Genomic DNA, 23,956 nt, shown 5'->3' on the forward strand with positions numbered 1-23,956 from the left:
GCTATCAAGATGGGTTCGCTGCAGCTCCCACACTTGGACTGCAGTCCACTTACAGAAAATTAATGGGAGAAGGCACAGTCATTTCACCTCGTTCCCTAAGTCCCTGGATCCATGGGGACAACATAACACTGGAGACGAACTTCTACTCCAGCAGCCCTCCAAGCGCACGCACTCAATGCCCTCCAAGCGCACGCACTCAATGCCCTCCAAGCGCACGCACCCAGGCGTATGGCGGCCAACTGGGTCTGCTCCATGTTCCCTGGGAGCACTCGGGACACAGTAACTTCTCATGAGGACAGAAGCTACTTCCATAGGCCGCAGACACCCAGCTCGCAGTCTCTAGGTCCCTGACCAGGTCCTCAGGCCAGAACCAAGTCCCTTCCGCCCAGGCCAAGCTCAGGAGGACTGTGACTCAATGTGACTTCTAAGAACTGTCTCCCTTCTGATGAATTTGTCTTTTCAAACCCACCCACTCCTGGAACCATGCTCAGCAGGCTTACCCCTCATCTTTCCTGCACGGCTCCTTGACCCAGAGGAGAGCTTTCTTTCTACTGAGGGCAGAGTGGTGGGAGGGCAAGGGCGACCGGCTGCCTCAGATCTCAGCAGTTTTATTTTGTCTCTCAGTTGAAGCTAACAACATACACACACACACACACACACGTTACATACTGTATATATATGTATTCAAGTCATTAAATGTATGTATTTCTCATTGATAGGGCTCATTTTAGAACCAACCTTCCAATAACAAAATAATAATGAGGATAAGAATAATTTCCCCCCTATAGCAAGTGTGACAAAATGACAAAAGAACTCTTAATTCTGGGGCTTTATTTTAATTTTTTTCTTTTTAAGATGCTACATAGTCAAACAGAATTGGATTGGTCTTTTATGGCATAAAATTCATTTACAGTCAAACTCTCCATCACTACTCGACGATTATCTGAAGAGCCTCTCACCCCTCCCCCGCCCCACCCAGCTGGTTCCGTGTCTGCTACCATTCTGGCGCCCCATTCCGAGCAAGGGTCACATGGGAAAGGTCGGGACCAGACCAGGGGCACACGTGCTGGAAGTAGGCGTGGTGGTAGAGGGGCAATGAAGGAACAGAAGATCGGCTAGTCTTCTCCATTTGAAAGGGTAACAGAGTTCACTGCTGCTACTAAGAACTTCCCTCTCTTTGACGGTAGTTATTTATTTACACAGAGAAACACTTCCTGGCAGCTGTTCTCCAACATTCAAACCAACCACACCTCCACGTGTACGGAGAGCCCAGAACCTCCACAAAGAAAGGAGCCCACGGCCCTTCAGCAGCAATGCCAGCATCACCCACCGGCATTAAGTAGCAAAGGTGATCTTTAGGCCACAGCATTAATTATAAATCTTGTGGCAATATGGAAACATGAGATGAGATACATTAAATAAGTTAAATATGCATTAAACATTTCTGAATAACAATTCAATCTCACTACATGAACCAACAGTAATTTAGCTTGGTCCCTTTAAGAGAACAAAGCATTGACTTTCACTTCCAAAGTTTTGGGTCAGTCGGTCAGCATCCGCCTCCCACTCCCCACTCCCACTCCTGACAGACAGATCCGACGCCACCACAGCACAATGCCATTGGCCTCTGACCCTGTTCATCAGTCCCAAGGAACTAAAAGCCAGGGGCAGGGCAGAGCGGAAGGTGGAGCATCAGCCCGGGGCTGAGTGAACAGGTGGGGGTTGCTACGTGGAGGTGACGGCCCTCCCCGCCGCACTGGGCTCCTGCTCCCCAAGGGCCAGCACCAACAGGCAGGAAGAGTGTCTTGTTCTAAGAGAGGTAATCAACCCAGCCACATGTACCAAGGCTACAAATGTTTAAAGTGACACTTACAACATGCCATTACAATTTAATCACGGTTTCCCTTGTCATTAATAAAGACCATTCTTTTCCCCCCAATCATTTACTATACATTTTTCACTTTCTAAAAGATTGTTACGTTATAATTGCGTGTGTGTGTGTGTGTGTGTGTGTGTGTGTATGTGCACGCGTGCGCACGCGAAGGGAGGGGGTAATTTAAAGGCAAGACCTGTGAGATGTCATCACACGTTAACTTCTTTTTACACATGGTTATGATAAATTCAAACCCCATGGTATGGCGGGCATCAATCCAGTGTGCCACCCTTTGCCTGCCACCTCTACAAGGCGATCTTCCCTATGATCACGCCAACGATGAAGAACAAGACCACCAGCGCGAGGAGCCGGGCGCTAAGGCCCTCCTCCTTCACAGCCGCGGCCAACCCAGGAACAGGGCTGTTGCTCTGCGCGGTCTTCCTCATCCGGAGTCCATCTTCTTCCTACGGGAGCAAATGCACATTTCAAAGACAACCCAAGGCACCGGCAGCAGAAGTCACTGTCCAGCCTAGCAGGGTGGGCTTGTACGCAGATCTGAATCACACGGTGTGGGCCAGCCTCCTCATTTTTCAAAGGGAGAAACTGAATCCCACAGAGAAGGCACTGGCTTAAGGCCACTGAGAAAATGCTGCCAGAAGCCCCTCTTTCCTTCCACCCACCTCCATGATGCTTCTAGGCACCTTTTTATACCACGCATCTAAGCAGGCCTGCCTCGATTCCCCATCACTTACAGGAAAAAAAAAAGCCCCCGAAAGGGTCAGCCAGGCCCTTTGCACCCGGGGACCACCCCTCTCTGACTATGCCTCCTACATCAGACTCCACCCTTCTCTGTCCTCCTTTCCTCTCCTGAGCAGGCTTCCCTAGTCACAGGTCACAGGTTTTGAAATGACAGGCCCTTCCCAAAGCACAAATATAAAAATATGAAAATCACAAGAAACTACAAAGTGGGGGCCCAGAAGCTTTCAAATGCAAAGCTCTGACTGATGAGTTACACGTAGACTGCTGGACAGAAGACACGACATGTGGAATATTAAAATGTGACTGAATCTGATGTACACATCTCGGATATTTTCTACTTAATGCATGGAGCAGAAATTTGTTCTTCCTTTACTGCTCCCAAGGCCAAGTCGACACTCCTCAACAGGGCACGCAGCAAGGCCTTGCTACGGGGGCTCAGGTGCGTCTCTGGCTAATTACCCCACCTACTCATCCCCAAACTAGTCAGTCCTGGAGACCACAGGCAGCCAGCCCATCGAGCGGAGTCTCCACGGCACTTGTGGCCATCTCTGTGGGGCACTCCTCACTCGGGTTGTCAGTATTTGTGTCCCTAGCTACTGTGGTCAGCAGGGAGCTTCTCAATGGCAGGGATAGCCCGTGTTTGCACCCGCAGCACCGGGGACATGGGAGGGCCTCGGGAAATGTGTTGGCCAAATCACAGAATGAAACAACACAAAACAAGAAATCAGTGTTTGGCAGGATAAAGAATCTTCTGACGTCAAGATTGGTCTGATAATATTTTAAAGATATTCTGCTCATGGGGCATGGCCAATAGCGCTGCACAGTGATAAATGACTGGTGTTATTTAACTTCAAAAAAAAAAATGGGCACAGCAAAATACAGCATTTATTTTATTGGGTTTATATAGAAGCTATTTCTACCTATTTATCACTTTAAACGGCAAAAGACTCTGTTTCTGAAAAGGAATACACTCAAGGAGAAGCTTTAGGCATGTCTTAGATTTTTAGCCAAAAAGTGTCAGCTTCATAATTTATACTAAAAGAAGTTACTGAAGGAGGCAAACAAGATCACTGCACAGAAAGAAGATGATGCCATTCTCCAGACACTGTCAGTTCTCCTGTATCTACAGCACTGTCAGAATTAAAGAAGAAGTCGACTGAACAGAATGCATTTATCATGTGAGTCTGGTGCTGTGGTGGTTCAAGATCGAAAGCCTAGGGCATGGGTGAGTGGCATGATCGAGAAGAAGGGACAGACAGGCCTCAGATTTAAGCTGCAACAGAAGTTCCTATGACCAGATGTTCAGAAACATTCTCTTCAAGACCTTGTCTGAAACAGCCATACTTTTAAAACTGGAAGGGGCCGCAGACATTTTTGCGAGTGGAGGCCCCAGAGACGCTGTGACCACCACAGATTCAGAGGTAGTCAAGTGACAGCAGTCCCTGGCACAACAGCTCAGGCCGCCAAGGCCAAATGAAGTGCGCCCTGCCTCCCTTCACCACCCAGTGCAACCTGACCTAACGCCAATGCCGACCACCTCGTCAACATCCACGAGCTGGAGACTGGGGTTTCCCCACTTGTCTACTGTGACAACCTCCCATCTCCAATCTCATCACCATGTGAACAGTTTGAGGAGACCCCACTGCCCAGGCCCACCTAGAATCTTCAAAAACCAGAATTAGGCCTGTGCTAAAAGAGAACAGGTCCGTATTTACCTATTTACCCTCCTAAAGAAAGATTCTCACCCACTGGGGATGGAGTAGCTTGACACCGTGAATTCAAGATAACCACTGCTCTTCTGTGTTTAGTCTCAGAGTTTGTCTTCAGTTTACACTAATGGGAGGGCGAGAGGGGCTTTTTTTCCTTACAAGAGGACGAGAGTCTGCAGGCTGAGGCAGGAGAATGGAACAGATGTGGACTCTGAGGCACAAAGCCTGCGTTCAATTCTCACTGGAAGTGTGACTCAGGCAAGTCACTTAACCTCTCTGTTCCTCAGTCTCCTCATCTATAAACTGGGGATGGTAATAATCCATCCCTACTTCACAGAAGAGTTTAGACTAAATCATAACATGTCAATACAACGGAACAAGAATTTAAACAGCTGAGAAATCTCTGCTCAGGACACTCGTTCATTAGGGGGCAGGGGGGAAAGTGTCAGAGCTCTTTTGAAAATTTGATGGAAGCCACAGAAATTCCTCCCTAGGGAAAGAATGTGTAAATACAAAACAATTCTACAAATAAAGGGATTTGTCAACTTTCCCACCCAAGATCACAGTGGAAAAGCCCCTGTTTTCTGTAGACTAGCAGGAATTAAAACGCCACTGGGGCGCCTCGCTGGTTCAGTCAGTAGAGCACGTGACTCTTCATCTCGGGGTTGTGAGTTCGAGCCCCATGTTGGGCATGGAGGTTACTTAAATAAAATCTTAAAGAAAAGAAAAGAAGACGCCATTACCTTGAATTGCTTGTTCTCCTCCCGGAGCCTCTGCACTTCCCCCTGCAGCCTCTTACACTCTTCCATCACCTTCTTAACTTCAGTGTCATCCAAAGAAGAACTCAGAGCTTTAGATACCGTTGGTGTTTCTGTCTTTGATGCAGTTGTGGGTATAATTTTATTTATTTCTACATCATGCTGTTCAGAAATAAATGAAAGCCCAAGTGTCACCAACTATGTAATAAAGGACTTTTTTATGCAAAGTAAAGTAGTTCTCAGCAAACACCACACGTGGTAGCGTTTCATCCACACTGTAAAATGTCACATTTATTTTAAAAATGGATCACTTTATCTAGTATCTTAATAATCTAAAGCAACTGGGCCCCAGAAATTATGGATAAGAGCAAATAATGAAGTTCGGCTGAGACTAATACTTCAAAGGAAGAGAAAAAGGGCTGTGCAGATTTCACTATCAAATTCCTGCCATGCAAAAATTAGCATATCATAATCGTGCAAGCTCAGGAGTTATTAGCCACAAATTACTGTCACCAGGAAGACCTCAAGATCCCCAGGACGGGCCCGGACAGGGGAGGTGGGAGGCCAGGGAGGACATTACATAGAGGGCGATTTATTTCACGAATTCAGAACTTCGAAGCTGGGTTGAAGGTGAAACTCGCTCAGTGTCTGCAATATTTCAATCGAGGGAAGCTACACATCCCCCACTTCCCTGCCGAGACACTCATGACAGTCTCTGGAGAGCGACTGGGGAGGAGCCGGTACCAGGAAGGGCATGGAGGTGGGCAGGTATGCTGGGGATCACTGGCCTGGGGGTTCCACGCAGCAGACTGAAAACAACCAGCTCTCCCTATCGCACTCTCGAGCTTGACCCTCCATCTTCCAGGTGAGAAGAGGGAAGCCTTGCAAAGGGCAAGGCCCCCATCTACAAAGCTGATACAGCACAGAGCCAGGAGCAGAGCACAGGTCTCACAGGTTCCCAAACCAACCTTCCTGGGACAAAATGTGCAATGGGAAGAGACAAAATCAACAACAACAAAAAACCCATTACCCATTCAAAGAAATAGGATAACGATGGCGGTCAGTCGCTGAGCAGGAAGAAAACACTAAGTAGCGGTGGCACAGATCAACGCATTCCTACAGATCGCTATGGATAACGTTCACAGAATGCGAGTGTTTCGATTTCCCAACTCCAGCTATTAACAGCCAGGGTAGTGGAATATTCTGCAGGGCGTTATCTAATACAATTTAAGCTTTTCTAAGTTGGAGGAAGGTCCAAATCAGCATTTCAGATACAGTCTGTTCTCCTCCACTGGTCACGAGCAAGAGCCATGAGAGGTCTGTCCCTTGGTTTCACAGAGAAAAGCGAGCTGACAGCTTGGAGGCAGCTAGTCTTTCCCTCACCCACTCCGGCAGCACGGGGCGGGGGGGGACTCCCAACGGGAGGCAATTCTGCCACCATCGCACAATGGGCAATGTCTGGAGACATTTTCGGTTGTCACATGAGAGGGGTGATGACTGGTACCTAGTGAGGAGAGCCGAGGGACGCTGCTGAACACCCCACACAGCACAAGACAGCCCCCAAGGGCAGAGAATGATCCAGCCCCAATGTTAACAGTGCTGAGGTTGAGAAACCCTAATGTAAAAGCAGGTTTGACTAAAAAGGCAGAAGGGTTAAGCAGGTGGTGAGGTGGTGTTAGGGGAAAGAGCAGACAGGGAGACCTAAGACAGCAGTCTGTGAAACAACAGAACCCGAGAGCTTACCACCTGTCCATCAAGCACCATGATGAACGGCAAATTATTCCCTGTTGTAGACTTACCCACTCTTTATAGCAACCTATAACTTTGCCAAGTCAAAGAAGCTCTTTAGGATTTATGACATTTCAACAGCCAACAGGTTGCACTTTTCAAGAAAAAAAATTGTTTCAAAATTAGTTGTCTTTCTGCAAGTCTCTCAAAGGCTGATTTCATGAAGGCCCACTTATTTGTTGACTTCAGCTTATTTTTTTTTATCAGACATCAGAAGAAGGAAAATAATTTGCCAACTTAAATCTTGGTTTTGCAGGAGATGGTATGCAAATAAGTATCAGCTTGCAACATTCAATTATTGTTAACTATAAACATACTTACTGGTTTATCATTTTCTGCTGGCAATTCAAACACACATCTAAGTTTTGAATCCATAAGGTCTTCCGGTTTTGCCTCCTTCCACTAAAACAATTTAAATTTAATAATCAGGATATTATAAAGCTGCTGGAAAAATAATTTTCTTCCTATAACTGACAATTTCAAAAAAATATTCTTAATGAGAAAGCCCTGATGTATATCAAATAAAGAACTTACGTCTGCTGAGATTTCAATATTTTTAACATGACAAGATTAAATACACTAGCTTTCCTGAATATTTATCACACTTCACAAATCCCAGTCCTGCTGCCTGATTCCTCCAAGTCAACCAATGCTACTCGTGTTGCTAGTCTGTGGGAAGCACATGGAACAGAGACAACCACAGCTGAAGGAAGAGGAATTTTCTAAATTATGTCTAAGCAGTCAGAGGTAACTTTGGCTCTCCTTAGAAAAATAAAACTTACTTTGTAGGGTCCATCCTTCTTAGAGTAAGCGTGTACTACCTGGGAGTGGTTTTAGAAGCACGAGGCCAAGTACCAGTGGAGCACATTTACGAGCAAACCACTGTCTGGGCTGGCCCCCACTCTCTCCAGCCTGCTGGTGGGGACACCCTTCCTGGCTTAATCCATGCTCTGGGATGATGTACTCCTGGCTTAATCCTCCTCCTTTGGGTGGTGGAGGGCAGGAGTCCCAGGGTATGCTGAGAACTGCAGACCAGCGTAGCAGGAAGGTTACAATACTGGAAAAAAAGAAACTCTCCCACCCTCGCCCCAGGACCATGCAGGAGGCAGCTAGCGCAACACAGGTACCAAGAGCCAAAACCAGGAAACAATCTATGCTGAACAATAGGAACTGACAAATAAATCATGGCAGATCCATTCAGTGGAACAGCATGCCACTCAAATGATACTGAAGAGCACACAGGGCAAATTCACAGAATAGCAAATGAAGAAGCTACAACAATATTCTAGTCTACTCCTCCGCACACACACTAGTGTACGTGTGCCTCTGTGTGTGTGTCCAAGAGTATCAAGCAAGGACCGTCACTGAACACAAAAACCACCCATGAGACTGCTGGTGAGCAGGACATTCTCCTGATCTCCAAGTATCCGATTACTCAAGAGTATCACAGATTACCTATTAACCACGAGGGGCAATTGTGCCTTGACACTGGAAGTTGGCAGTCACCATCTTAACCAAGTAATCCAACTTGGCATCACCAATAGAGGGACAACCCAGTATTAAATGCCTTCTGATATGATGCATACAATGACATCACTTACGAAATATTCTTGCCAAAAAACATTTAACCTGAATTTAATCATGAAGAAATAACTGGACAATCCCAGAACTGGCCTGGACTCAAAAATTCAAAGTCATGACAAACAAAAAAGGTTGAGGGTATCGTCCTCTACTAGAATAAGAACTAACGGCCATTTTGGAGCAATTGGAAAATGCTACACATAATAGGTTTCTCTGTTAGATAACATGACTGTATTAATGTCAACTTTCTCAGCTATGAGGACAGTGCTGTGACTATGTAAGACACCGTCCTCATTCTGAAGCGTGTAGGAGTCAAGTGTCATGAAGTCCGTGTCTTACAGTCAAGTGTGGTTCAGCATAAAAAAGAAAGTTTATAACAAAAATGAACCGAATGTAGCAAAGTGTTAAATGGTGAATCGGTAAAGGTTATAGGAGTAGTCACTGTGTAATTTTTTCCGCTTTCTGTATATCAAAGTACAAAAAAAAAATAGTTTAGCACAAGGCTCTTGATACAGTGGTTAGGTCTAGTATAAGCAAATTACAGGTCACTTTTAGCTTTATTTTTGCTTATTTGTGTATTTCCAAAATTTCCTACAATGCACATTTATATAAAAAGGTTATAAAAATTATCATAAAAAGGAGTGCAATTCACCTTTATTGTCTACGGAGGCCTGGACACAACGGCACTCAGACACAACGGCTCCAGACCCTGTGCCAGGTGCTCGACACACACAGCACACTGAATCCCACAACAACATGTGAACTAGGTTTTTATATACCCCTTTTACAGGTGACCCAACCCTACAGAGAGTTAATGAAAACTGCCCAAGGCCACAACGTTAGCATAAGACAGAGCTCAGCCCCACTCCCAAGACGCCCAAGCCCATGCTCTTGTCACTAAGCCATGCAGCAAAAGCCAAGCAGAACACATTCTTGGATACTCCAAATTCTGTATTTGCCATACATTTCCTTGCTCACACAAATTAACATGAAGTGACACATCATGTTCTGGGAAATAAAAGACAAAGTAGTAAATGCCTCAATAATCATTCTTATGAAAGGGGAAGGCTGCCTACTACCACTCATCTCTCAAACCTCAAAATACCTGGCTTACCCTCATTTCCTGCCCCAAACTTGAACATCTGCAAAGATGGTCATTTATGCTTTTCCAAGACTAACAGAAAAGGCTGAGTGGTGACACTGGGACGTGAAGAGAAGCTATGCATAGAAAGCCCTTCGCATAAAACTTTTGAAAGAGAAAAACCATAGTGCTTTGTGAGCCATGGCTGACTGTGTGCAGGCACTCCTCGGGGGACCGGTCTCCCAGCGTGGGCTGGCAAGCTGGAGAGTGATGTGGGTGTTGAGGGAGCCCTGCCTTCTTTTTCCCATCTGTGAGCACGAGGACTGGCCAGTTTGTCCTAGCTAGGGCTGTGCACGGTAAGGTTTATCTGTACATTGTGATTCCCGCAGACACCAGAATGCCCGCTGATTTAGTCAAATGTAGAAAAAGCTTATTTCAAGGAGAATTTCCATTACAATCTTTTCCCAGAAAAACCGGTAATATCACTTATCCATTTTATAAAAACGAAGTTGTCTTATTTTTACCAAAATCAGAGACAGAATTAAACATGTATTAAGCAGGGAAAAAAAATGAGGGAAACTAGGGAGGAGGAAAAAAATCATGCTTACCAGAACCAACAGAAAAACAAACCCTCAAGCACTGGAGGACATTTAAGTATTCCACTCTCTCACATCCCTCTGGGCTCTTGGGGGGGCGGGTGCACACGGGAGACATGGTAAGAGACATTGCCTAGACTGGGAAGCACCCTTTCCTATGGGGGATGGATGGGGGGTACAAAGGAAAGGAATCCTCAAACCATTCAAGACACAGTCCATCAGAACAAGGAACTGCTGAAGCAAACTGAGATATAAAAGTCAGAAAAGAACAGTATTCTGTAAAGTTACATAAAATGTTAAAATCAAAGTCTGAGAAAAACCATAAAGGTAGTCAAAGTACAAACCTCCTTGAAAACACCATTCCCCTTTAAAAACAATGTTGACACATTTTGTAATGCATGCACCCAAAATTCTGTACCTAATCATTTTTTTTTAATTACTAAAAAAAAAGTAAGAAGCATTCAGTACTTACTACTGCTTCCATATCAGAAGTGTCAGTCGGAGCAAACATAGACTGAACCATAAACTTGTGTTTACTTTTCTCATTGGGGTCATAATCGAAAGGCTGTAACATCACTAAGAAAGAAAATATTTCATTAGGAGGGTCAGAGCTTGGTTACGAGCAGCCATTTGTCAGGTTCAAACTTGCATCTCGGTTGTACAGCAGTTTACCAGGATTCTCACCTGAGTCTTACAATGGCCCAGGTGAGGCCAGCAGGGCAAGGGGCCCGGCATCTTCTCCACTTTTCAGGTCTCAAATGTAAGATCCTGAGAAGCTGGGGGACTTGCCTAAAGTCAAACAGCGGATAGTGGCAGAGCTGGACTTGCACTTAGGATTCAGGTCTTCGGATTCCTAGCCCCCGGATCTTTCACAACCGCCCACCTGACACAGAGGTCGGCTACGGGCCCTACAGACGAGGAAAACCAGGCGCAAATACTGTATGCCATTTTGCTCAAGACAACAGAGCGAAATCTTCAGAAAGTAAACTAGAATAATCCAAGACATGTGATGGTTTCATTTTAGCTTTTCTTTGTCCATTTCCCATATCAAGGTAGTCAACTATTGCTTCAAATACAATTGTGCCCATGCAATGTTAGGAAATTGTCACAACCAGCACACTCACAGCATGGGGAAAACACCACCCGCGTACAGCCCACCTTTCCTCCCCAAGAACCTAGAGGAATCGCACATAAAGGCTCTCTCGGACAAGTCACACCCCCTGCACTGAGAGGGTGCCTCCCCATTCCTACTGGCTTCCTTAGAACCCATCACACTTGTGAAATGGCGGCTGCTTTAAAATACACGATCTGCTGCAAGGCTCTGGCTAAACCACACATCTGGTTAAGTTCCGTGACAACACCTTTCTCACACTCTGGAAAAGCCTCCTATAGCCCTGACCATGAGAAGCACGAGAACGGACTCGGCATCTCCCAGGAGCCAGACACCCGCTGTACGTTAGGTCTATTGTTACCTCATTTAAACTTTTAAGAGGTAGGCTCTGCTGTGGAGGTTATTTTAATGCCTGTTTTCAAGTGAACAAACTGGAGCACAGAAAGCTTAACTAAGTTGCGAGGTCACACCACGAAGCAGGGCGCGCTCAACTGCAGGTGGCCCACCACGAGGGACGGACTCCCTGTCCTCTACCAGTTGGAGCGCTGTCCTTCTCCACCAGCACCTTTCCCACAGGGCACTCAATCAGACAACCGACAGGTCCAGCGTGCCTAAGTCCCTTCCACCCGCAAACAACCTCAGAAAGATCTGCTGTTCCCTTTGCATCCTTCCTCTCCCCTTTCCTTGAAGCAGTGCAAGTGAGAAAAAAGAGTCAAGAAACCTTCCTGTGGATTCCCGGCATGCACTAAGGCAAAACTGATCCTTTTCATCTCTCCACCCCACCCGAGTCCCCCAGTCCCCGGTACCTTCACAACGTCCCAGGAAGGAAAGGAAAAGGACCCCGCCGGTACCTACTACGTACTAGGAACCACAGAAGGACGATTCCATTGAACCTCCCAGCCAGTCCTCACAATAAGCCGCCAGAGAAGCCCAGTCTCAGTGGCCTCACTTCGCTCCCATGGCCAATATATGAAAAGACGGAGCCAGAGCTCCACAGTGGCTTTGCTTCCAGAGTCAGGTTCCACATCCAGGCTCTCAAAGCACTCTCCGCAGACCCCAAGGGTCCCCCCATGAAGTGATCCATAAAGTCAACAGCGTGGGCAGGGTAACACCAAGACACCGTGTCCCTCTGCCGGTGCCGAGCTCCGCAGTGATGGCTGGAGCAAAGCAAAGAGTAAACGAGCAGCGCCTCAGCACAGGCCAGGCAGCGGCTCCCACACGGCAGGGTCTCTGCGTCAGGCACCGCCACACACTTGCAGCTTTTTTTTAAAAAGGCGTTTTCACTTAGTAATATCCTGGAGGAAGCAATAAAAAGGATTCATTTTACTAAACTTCAACCCTTGACAACACATTTTTAACACTCTGTATGAGGCAATGCACGGACACGTGACGCGTTCTGCTGTCTTGGGAAAAGCGGCTGTACCATGCTTAGAACGTGAGCTGAACTAGAAGCTTTCTCACGGAACACCAGTTACTAGAAAGAACAATCGACAGAAAATCAAGGGTTATGCAGACCTGGGTATAAGGTAGATATCTGCTCAAAAATGAACTGTGCCTATCACTTGAAGGAAAACAACTTAGAGTAGTTGTTGCCAGTGATAAAATCCAAGCTTTCTACCAAAAGGAGACTCTTGGAAAACATCTATCCGACATCAAGAGCTCAGTTTCCCAAATACTTGAAGACTTTTGATGAGATCAGTGATTTTTTTGATACTGTGTCATGAAATATGTCAACATTTGGAAGATCTGCATAATTCAGCTAACATCCAGTATTACAAAACCCATTCAAAGTGCCAAAGAGACCAATGCATTTTAGTGAAACAAAGTTCAAATAATTCACTATCATGGTTTCAAGACCCCACATGGTACTAAACTTTAAGAGAAGTGCCACCTGTCAAGTTCTGGTGCCCACAATTATCCGAAAAGGCTACTGAAAACACTCTTCCCTTTCCCAACCACGTATGTGTGGCAAAAATGGTCTCCCTTCATATACATTCATCAAAACAACACACTGTAACAGACTAAATAAGCGCAAACGTAGCACATGAGAATCCAGACATATTAAGCCAGACAATAAAGAGATTTGCAAAACATGTCAAATAATGCCAGTCTTCTCACTGAATTTTTAAGTTATTTTTCACTAAAAATGACACAGCATGTATTTGACTTATTAATGTTATTAAGTGAATTAATACTCTTAAATTTCTCAGCTTAACTTACAACATGACAAATATTGATATAACCGCCAAATGTAAAGGCTGTTTGGGTCTACAATTTCGAGGAGTGTAAAGGGGTCTTGAGACCAAAAGGCTGAGCCCTGTTATTCTGAACAGCTGCCTCACATGCCCCTCCAGGAGGAAAATGACCTGGCTAAGTAATTCAAGTGAAGGCATCGGTGGCTTTGTGTAGTGCCTCTTGGGAGAAAGGGCAGTTTAAAAGAGAAAGCAATTGGGGCACCTGGCTGGCTCAGTCGGTGGACGGCGCATGCCACTCTTGATCTCCGGGTTGTAAGTTCAAGCCCCATGTTGGGTATAGAGATCACTTAAAGATAAAATCTTTAAATAAATAGATAAATAAATAAAAGAGAAAGCAACTTCATACAAACCAAGCCGTGAGTTCCAGCATGCATCCAGGCCTCGGGTAGAGACAGAAGCACACACACAGGCACGCACTCGTATCCACTACAGGAAGGGGTCTGGGGCTCCCTGTGCTCCTCTAATCAAACCACTGGCAGCTGCAGGTGGGTGCTGAGATCCACTGGCACCGCTGGATGTCACAGATGTCATCAGCACAATTCCAGACCTAGAGAGCATCTTACCTACCAAGCTGCCACGGTGTAGATCCGGAAGAACAGCCAGAAGTTCTCACTTACATTTAGACCTCTGAGTTCAACAAGAATGTAAAAACACAAAGAAGTGGGTACTGGCAGCAATCAAATCACCTTACAAGAACAGTGGAGACAGCCAGAGGCTGGGACTTGTGAAATATAAACAAGAATGAGGCTGGCGAGCTGAAAATGTGAAACTGGGAGTGAAAATCGTGGCCTGCTGGTGAACCTCCAGGAAGCTCAGGGCGTCAGGTGGCCTCAGCCCTTCCCCCATTGCAGCCACCTCCCTCCACTTGCAGCAGCAAGTGAAAAAGAAGGTGTTTGCCACTCATCAGCTCTCCTTTCCTTGGGGGCTCCCAATCGGTAAGCAAGAGTGAGAAAGTCAAGAGGCCACCCAGATGCTGAGGGCCTTCATAAACCCTCGCTATGCCTCAGGATCCACACCCCGCTTAACACTGCCCCCAACTCAGGTCGAAAAGTTTTTATTTCTCAGCTACCATCATCTCATGTCCAATTCAGTCTGCTACACCCTCTTAGCTGGAACTTCATGAGAATGGGACAGAACAAATGTTGTTAATCGTTTGTTCTTTCAGCTCCGTACATGCAAATTGTGACAGAAATTATGTACTTTTTCCTGTGACAGGCTATAAAAGAGCTTCCCATTAACTTAATTTATTTCACTTGAATATCAGAGACACTGATGATAAAACCCTCTTAAACGAGCCATCTATCCTACTTTTAAAATGTATCTGCTGATACTACATGAAAAAGAAGCCGGTTACCAGGAGACCGCTCACCATTCACCAACATTAATGCTTTGTGATACAATGTCTGACAGACTGCAAAAGTGGGGTTCTGTCAGGAAAGGGCTTTCAGGCGTCATAGAACAGTGGGTCAACAAGATCAGACTTTCTTCCAAAGAGAAGAAATGCTGAATACATGTCACTAAACACACACACACCCATCTCAGAGAAATGATGACCTCATTAAACGCAGCACAACAGCTTCCTAGGAGAACCCAAGCGGGTCACACATCACTTTCATCTGCATCATAATGTGAACAGAGCAAATGAATGAAAGTCTCACAAGCAGCACGGCACATGCTTTATTATTTTTTTTAACCTTGGAATCTTACCTTCGAGTTGTCTCTCTCCTCATTTTACATGGCCACAATCACAGCTCAGGCCTCCACCCGACATCTAGATTTCTCCAACTAGGAGCTCTTCCCCCTTCCTCCCAGTGTCTCTCCCATCAAATCACCCTGCACAGCTCCTATAACCCATCAATTTAATCTCCCCTACACACCCTATTCACCATCACCACATTCCTCAGATCAAAACCCTCCTATAAAAAAACCCCATTTCCCAAGTAAAAGACAATCAGTTTAACTCTTCCCAGTCTCCTCAGCTTTCCCGGTATGGCCCCATAACAGGTGCACACATGTGCTGACCACACCCCCACTTCCAGGGTGTTCTGTCATTATCAAAGTCTCCTCTTACCATGTTGCTCCTACCTGGCACATCTCCTTTGGTCTTCCTGCCCTACTCACATCTCAATATGCCAATCTTCCAGAACTTAACCCACTAATCCGACTTGGTAACGAGGAGAGCCTCAAGGTTCAGGATGCATCAGAATCACCTGGGGTTCTTGTTAAAACACAGGTGATGGAACCCCACCTCCAGAATTTCTGATTCAAACAGATCTGGGTTGGACTGAGAAGGTGTATTTCTAACATGATACTGATGCTGCCAGCCCCGGGACCACACCTGGAGAATGCATACTCAATATTTCACCCAACACTGTGGCTCCCACTAGAAAGCTATCTCACACCCTCACTCTTCTCTGGGGAACTTATTCTACTAGCGGACACTGTTGACACTAAGATGCCTAAGCTTCTTCCCACATGTTTGCCTTTCTACCCAATTTGACTGAGACCAGGACTTCATGTTTTGATATCTCACATTTTGGGTACTAGTTTTTCATTGCTTGACAGGGATATACCTTCTTCCCTTCCAACATTCAAGCACTCCTGAATCATGCTCCCTCTAAAAATCTCCCTGGGGCTAGCGCAAAGAGAGGAAGCCTTCTTTCACCCTCAACCATCTGGCTTCCCTTCTGTCCTACCTCCCAGAGCCATTCTCTCCTACCCATGTGTTCAGACCATGGTTTCCAATCTTCCCATCACAACTGTTCCCTCTTTCTCCTTTTTGATCACCTGTATACCACCAAAAGGCTATTCTCCACCAAACTGCATTTAAGGTGTAGTAATGTTGTTCCTGCTTCACTTTTTAAGCTAATCAGAAACAAGCCAGCGCTTATCAGCTTAAAAGACCAGTATTACCACAATGAGGTGAAATAATTCTAGCTGAAAGCAAAGCAACTCAGCATTGTAGACTGTGTACCCTTATCGTGAGTAAATTTATTACTTCCTATAGGATTCTCAAAATGTTGAAACCATAACTGCTTTCCAGGACTCTGCCTATTCAGGGCCCTATGGAAGGAACTACGAGTCAAGCAGGTAAATAATTTTATCTACTTATAAATAATTTAACATTGAATTATCTTTGTGTTCTCTATAGATTTTCCAATTCAGTACAGCCCATCTTAGATCACAAACTCCTTATTGTCTGGTTGACTTACTTGTGCAACGACTCATACAAGACGTTCCACAGTGTCACTGGAATATGAATATGTCGGATGCAAAGCAATGACCAAGAACAGGCCTCATTCACGCTTTTTATAAATATCTTTTAAAACATACATCTTTTTAAAAACTCTGACATACTTTCCCGTTTCCTATAATACTTTATAATAGAATATAATACAGCCTTTTTCGATTAACTCTTGGGATTATGAACGCCCACTGTATTCTATCTTAGAAAGACCTACAAGCCACGGCTCTTGGGACGGAGCAACTAGAATACGGAGAACTAAGTAACTCCAGTTCCGGGCTGTTATTTCTGAATCCTCTCTCCTACTCGTTCTTTGTGATATTCCTGTCCATTCCTTCACTGTGGCTACCTCCCAAAGCCCTTTCACTTCATTGTGGCCTGTGATGGGCTGGACATCAGGACAAGGCTAAGAGTGAGTCTAAAGTAAGAGTAGGGGCATCTAGCTGACTCAGTCAGTACAGCATGTGACTCTTGATCTCAGGGTTGTAAGTTCAAGCCCCACGATGGGTATAGAGATTACTTAATAATAAAATCTTTTTTAAAAAATTAAAAAACAGGGCACCTGGATGGTTCAGTTGGTTAAGCGTCTGCTTCGGCTCAGGTCATGATCCCTGGGTCCTGGGATCAAGTCCTGCACTGGGCTCCCTGCTCAGTGAGAAGCCTGCTTCTCCCCCTCCCCCGACTCATGCTCATGCACTCTTTCTCAAAAATAAATAAAATTTTTTTCAAAAATTTAAAAATTAAAAAAATAAAGAGTTAAACAAGAGTGTCATGGTGAGGAGCTCAAGTGTTTAAATATGTAAGAAACTGCGGGACGCCTGGGTGGCACAGCGGTTAAGCGTCTGCCTTTGGCTCAGGGTGTGATCCCGGCATTCTGGGATCGAGCCCCACGTCAGGCTCCTCCGCTTCTTCCTCTCCCACTCCCCCTGCTTGTGTTCCCTCTCTCGCTGGCTGTCTCTATCTCTGTCAAATAAATTAAATAAATAAAATCTTTAAAAAAAAAAAATATGTAAGAAACTGGGGCACCTGGGTGGCTCAGCTGGTTAAGTGTCTGCCTACGGCTCAGGTCACAATCCCAGGGTCCTGGGATCGAGCCCCACATCAGGCTCTCTGCCTAGCTGGGAGTCTGCTTCTCCCTCTCACTCTCCCTCTGTGCCCATTCTCTCTCTCTCTCAAATAAATAAAAATCTTTATAAATAAATAAATATGCAAGAAACTATAATCAGTAAAAAGAACATAACTCTTGGCTGCTCCAAAGTTGTGCTTAATTTCTGCTCCTCAGTGACTCCGCAGAAAGCTGAAGTTACCGTCCACTAAGTGAGGTGTTCAGTGTACCTGGTGAGTCCTCTTGATCATGATCTTTGAAAATGTAAAGAATAGGGGTGCCTGTGTGGTTCAGTCGGTTAAGCATCTGCCTTCGACTTGGGTCAGGATCCCGGGGTCCTGGGATGGAGCCCTGGATGGGGCCTCCTGCTCAGAGGGGGAGTCTGCTTCTCCCTCTCCCTGTGCTGCTCCCTCTGCCTCTGCTCTCTCATTTGCGTGCTCTCGCTCTCAAATAGTCTCAAAAAAAAAGATTTATTTATTAGAGAGAGAGAGAGAAGCAGACTCCCTGCTAAGCAGGAAGCCCGACCCGGGGCTCTATCCCAGGCCCCTGGGATCATGACCTGAGCGGAAGGCAGTCACTTAACCAACTGTGCCACTAAAATCTTTAAAAAAAAAAAAAAGAAAGAAAGAAATAAAGAATAAAGAAATAATAAGAGTAAAGAATAAATAAATAATGTCATACTACTAAAAAGTGAAAGTATTCTTAAGAAACTTGAATATCACAGTAAACTTTTAAAAAATCTTTAAAAAGGATAATTAGGCAGAATTTTTATTAATTTCCTTTTGTAAAAAAACAGAATCTCTAATTTATCTGGTGAAAAAGATTAAAGACATCTTTTAGGTATGAATGAGAGTTGTTCTTATCTGAGAAGAATAAACTTGGTTCATGAAAACCATTTATAAAAAGGTTTCGCTTATCAGAGACTTCCAAAGCAAATGATCAAAGAAGAATGTTGCTGTTAAGATGCCCAAACCCTCCAAATTTAGCTCCTGCTATCAGCACTTGACAGATGAATGCCTGGCTTCTTTCTCTAAGGGCAGTGCACTTACACGCTGGTGCTAATCACCTAAAAGCTGCAGCCCAAGGTTGACTGGTCCAGGGCAGGCAAGCAGCTCCATTAAACTGAGTCAGCAAAATCTTAAAAGGATTAATTATCAATTGCAATACTACCCAATTACATTAATTGACCAATGTTTCCAACCAAGAAGAGCTGCTGATATGCATTCTCTGTCCTCAGGACTTTACTGGAAGAACTTTATGCTTTAACGTGTGATTGAAAAGAGTGCTGGAAAGGGCTGTGTGTCAGAAATGAACACTGCTCCTTAATTCTTTGAATTTTAATTCAAAATACTGATTCAGACGCTAGCAGATTTGTGTTTGTCTTTAATCCATTTTCAATTCCCAGGGTTCACTTAGTTAGGTTTATCTGTACCTAAATATTGGTATCTTTAATGACTCTTTCCAATGCCCCCCCCACACACAGATAGTTTGCATTTCTAATTTGCTTGGTACAAAGGCAACCAATGTGCATAACTGAACTGCAAATGGAAGCATGCTTGCTACTTTAGTGAAATTAGAATTCAGTGAAGGTTATAAAAATATTAAACTTAATATCATATTACAGGAAGCGTAAGTATTTTTGATGGGCCCATAATTTTACCACTTCACCTGCTGTATCCGCTGGCAAACATGGTTTGGAATATTAATGGAAAACTCCCTCATTATTAAACTGCAGTATTAAAAAAAAAAATCCACAACCACTAACAGCTTACCACAAAGACATTTTCAGAAATTATCTACCTTAAAAATATTTTCCCACCAGACAGTTCAGAAAATAGATTTAATTTTGTAAAGCTAGAACAAATGGGGAGACCCCCTACTGCTTCAAACAATTCATTAATTCAAAAAGTTCTATTTTCCTTGCATTTAAATCTCAGGGGGAAAAATCCAATCTCCTCTTCTCCAATCTCCATTTAAGTGTAGCTATTTTGCTGAGGTCCAGATTTGAATAATTCAAAACCATCTCCAGTAGGCGGTGTGTATCAGGGAGCAAGGGCCAAAACCATGGAATTCTGGGCCAATTAATGCAAACAGAAAGCACTCTGCACCCCCTCACCTACTACACTGCCTCATCCAATAGGCACAAACCACAGAAGGGGATACTGGAAGAATGAGATGAGATGAGATGAGCACCTACATAAAGAAAAAAGAAAAGGACCCCTACCCTAGACCCAGGTGACCAGACCCCAAACCATCCCTTTGGGCAATCCACACATTTCACCTACAGACACAAAAAATTTAGGTTATGCCTGTTTCCAACCGTTACTTTACAACCTAAGTTTTCAAAACAGAGCTGTTATTTTTTAAGGATTCAATAAGTAATTTGCCACCTTCCGGGGAAAATAACATGATAGGTCAGAGTCTGGACTTTTGACGCACAATGTAAGCTCCCTTGAATATCACGCCTACCTAAAAGCTAAGAAGAGCTTCACAGGGTGTGTCAGGTATCCAACAGCTACAAAGTCTCCCCTCATCCCCCCCATACAACCCTGATTTGTGTGCCTTCAAAACCTCAGTCCCTCTGGCCAGCTATGTGGGTGGATCTCCTCCTCCTCCTTCTCTTTCTTTCCCTCCCTGTCCCCCTCTCTCAAAGAATGATTTATAACCTTCCCTAATAGCTAGCACATCCCAAGGGTTTTCAGAAATGGGAGAGAAATAATGTACTAGGCATGTCCTTTGCGGGTATGCCGTGACATTCTGTGTAGTAGACAGGGCAATGCTGGTAGTATTTTAAGTTGATTTGATGGCCACCTTTTTATAGATTTTATTTGAAAATTCACTAGTGGCTTTTCACTAGAAAACAAATGCATATCATAGAAAGAAAAAAACACATATTTCATCTTAAAATTAGAAAAAGTCAATTAAAATGTATGGAATTAATTCCTAAAAAGGCAATTCAAATATGCACAATCCACATTCAACAAAAACTAGCCAGTTTTTGTCAAAGCTAGTGAGAAAATAACGCAATCCCACTCTTGTGCCATGCATTGACACAGCACTGGAAAGTACTCTGTGAGGCATATACTATTCCTTCCATTTTACAAATGAGAAAACTAGAACCTAGAGACGTTAATGGATTGACCAAAGATCAGCCAACAGGTTAAACAGCACAACTAAGCTTCCTGTTCAGGTCCCCAGACCTCCAGTCTAGCGATCTCTGAGGAGAGGCCACCATATGTGGCCATGTGTACACCTGGCCTTTGGACAATCTGCGCTGCCTGTCTGCTGGTATCCTTCTGGTCCTGAGGATACTTTCTCTCCCAAAGGAACCTAGAAACTCTACATCTCACCAAGATGTCATCATATAGCTGCATTTTAAGAGGACCTTGGAAAAGCCCAGTGCTTTTTACCTCAAGATATGAATGTCTAATAAATTATACAATGGTCCCTAAGCACACAAAACTGCAGCAAATGGGCGCCAGCCTCCCTTGCCAACTGGAAATGCTGTCCCAGAAACGCAATGGCACCCAGCTTCACACAGGTGCACCTCAAGCAGTGAGATAAATACACACCAAGTAAAAACAAGGGAGCCCTTTCTCACGTGCAAACATAATCGTGTTTCCTCTAGGAATAAGGCTTGTAGACACATGGGCATTTTATTATTCAATTACTTTCCCCTCAAGTACATTACATTTTGAGAACCATGGTACTTTATATTTTACATTCATTTTTAAGTCGGGCCACCCCCTAACACTACTGAGGCAGTTTCGTCATCACCGAAGAGCGGGCGAATCAGAGCAAAGCTAGTTTCAAGTACCAGCTCTGCCATTAATCACCCATGTGACTCTAGATAATCACACCCACTCTCTGTACCTTCCCTTCTCATTTGCAGAAGAAAGGCCGCAACCACAAGATCCTCGGCCTTCCTTAAGAGGGAATTATAAATCAAAACAAATGCCCAGGGTTATTACCTTAAAAAACATTCCAAAAACATTTTTTTAATTTAAAAAAATAAAAGGAGAAGCATTTGGGTGGCTCCATCGGTTAAGCATCTGAGTCTTGGTTTCAGCACAGGTCATCATCTCGGGGTGGTGAGATCGAGCCCCACATCAGGCTCCGTGCTCAATGCAGAGTCTGCTTCAGATTCTCTCCCTCCCAGCCCCCGACCCCCACCTTCCATGCTAAGAAATAAATAAAATCTTTAAAAAAAAAATATCATGATGGGGGGAGGGATGAAATCTTTCTGAAAGAGACACGCACACATCTGTATTTCACACTGGAAAGCACACCTACACTGCACAACTTCCTGTGGAGGCTACTTTATTCAGAAATTATGTTGCTGCCCCCTTACTTCCGTGAAAATTGGTAATTCTCATCCCCTACTGACAACCTTGCTCAAATTTGATATGGCCAAAGAAATCAAGAGGATAACCAAAGTCAATAAAAGAAGGAAATAAAGATTTCAGCTGTCCCTGATTTCAGCAGAAAAACTGAAACCATATGGATCCAAGGGGTACAGAAACGCCAACACCTCAGACCCCTTCACTTCCTCAGCACGCGGCACTTGAGTCTGGGCTTCCGAGCCAGACACAGTGATCCACACCTTGGCTGTGTCATTTGCTAGCATTGTGAGCCTACAGCCACCAGTCTCCTTTCTAGTACATGGCAGGTAATGATGCATTCCTCACAGGCCAAAGAACAGAAATTACAGTAGATAATGTGTGTGCTGGCCCAGCACAAGGGAGACCCTCAATAAAATCTGGCTCTCACCCTCCTGACTTCCTGAATAACAACCCAATTCAAGAGTCCAGATCAGGTCTGGCAGCCTCAGAGAGAAGCACACAGGGGATAGCTGGTGTGGGAGCACCATAATGAGAGAGACCAATGGATGTGGGGAATAAGAGTTTGCAGAAATGATCAGATAATGAAACACCTTATATCTTTCCAAAGAGGTGAATCATTTTATTTTAGGTGTCAAATGAATGGCCAAATGCATCACAATCAAAATCTGTCATGGAAAAAGCCAGTCAGGTACCCATTCCAATGAGTAGGAGCTTCTAATGCCGCAGAACCCTCTGTGACACAAAGTCCCCTGGCTTTTACAGGATAAACACACACTCCCCCACAGCTCCTCCACAAATACAAGAGACATCTTGGATCCAGAAGTTCTAATGAGCTGAAAGTTTATTCCATTTCTAAAAGACATTTAAACTCAAACCCATCACTTACATCTCCTTAATTCTAAAATCCAATTCTCAGTCTGGGCACTTTACCAGCATCTTTTCCAAAGCTGGACTTTAGAAAATATATGCATTCTCAGATAGAAAGGGAAAAACCCATCAGACACGCACAAAACTTTTCACCCTTGGATATATTCCAGTCTCCTCAGTCCTCACCTCTCTGAGCTTTTCACGATCAGTAAAGTGCAGTTACCAATCATTGGGAATGATACGAGCCTAATGTCAGAAACCATTTACCTTAAATAAGAAAATAACTCCATTTAGCGTTCTCTCACAAAGTAAAATTAAGTTTGTTTGGCTCTTTTTTATTTATTGCCAAAGGGCAGATTTAATTTCAAGGGAGTGAAAATCAAACTGATTCTGAAGTAAGGTCTGAAGTTACCACTTTAATTTTGCTTTAACTATTGAGGCGCAGAAGGCTGTTAAGCAACAAACCAAAGAGGCATTAATTATGGAAAACCAATAGGTGAGCGGGACCCACTAAGCTTTTCAATCAGAGGGTGGAGTGTTGAGGGAGAAGTCTGTTGTCTTATTTTGCTGCACCAAATGCAAACTTTAAGAAATCCTACTGGCTTTAGGAGGACTTTTTAGCCCCCCCTCCCCCCGTTGGCCTCCAGTCTCAGGACTTACCAGACACATTAATCGAGGCCCCTGCATCGATGATTCCACTGTTAGGCCTCACGCAGTACCTACGTGGTGCTGTGGTCTTCACTTTAAAACACACATTTCGGTCTGTTGGGTTGCCAAGCTTTAGGTTGGTGGTGACGACATCCGTGAAGGGACCTGTGGAATGAGGCAGAGACTGAATGGAGACCTTGTGAGGAAAGTTTAGAAGACAGACTGATTTATGCTCTGG

General features: G+C 44.5%; 1 protein-coding gene across 1 annotated transcript; it reads right to left on the reverse strand.

The window, feature by feature from the left end:
- Positions 1 to 811: 811 nt before the first annotated feature.
- Positions 812 to 23,956, reverse strand: VAPB (VAMP associated protein B and C; the record flags this gene model as incomplete). Its single annotated transcript, XM_034641578.1, has 5 exons — positions 812 to 2,337; positions 5,085 to 5,261; positions 7,209 to 7,289; positions 10,618 to 10,721; positions 23,731 to 23,956. Coding segments are annotated over 5 exons (747 nt in total), but the record flags the coding sequence as incomplete, so codon positions are not given.

This window comes from Ailuropoda melanoleuca, chromosome 13 (genome assembly GCF_002007445.2).
Source record: "Ailuropoda melanoleuca isolate Jingjing chromosome 13, ASM200744v2, whole genome shotgun sequence".
Classification (NCBI taxonomy): domain Eukaryota; kingdom Metazoa; phylum Chordata; class Mammalia; order Carnivora; family Ursidae; genus Ailuropoda; species Ailuropoda melanoleuca.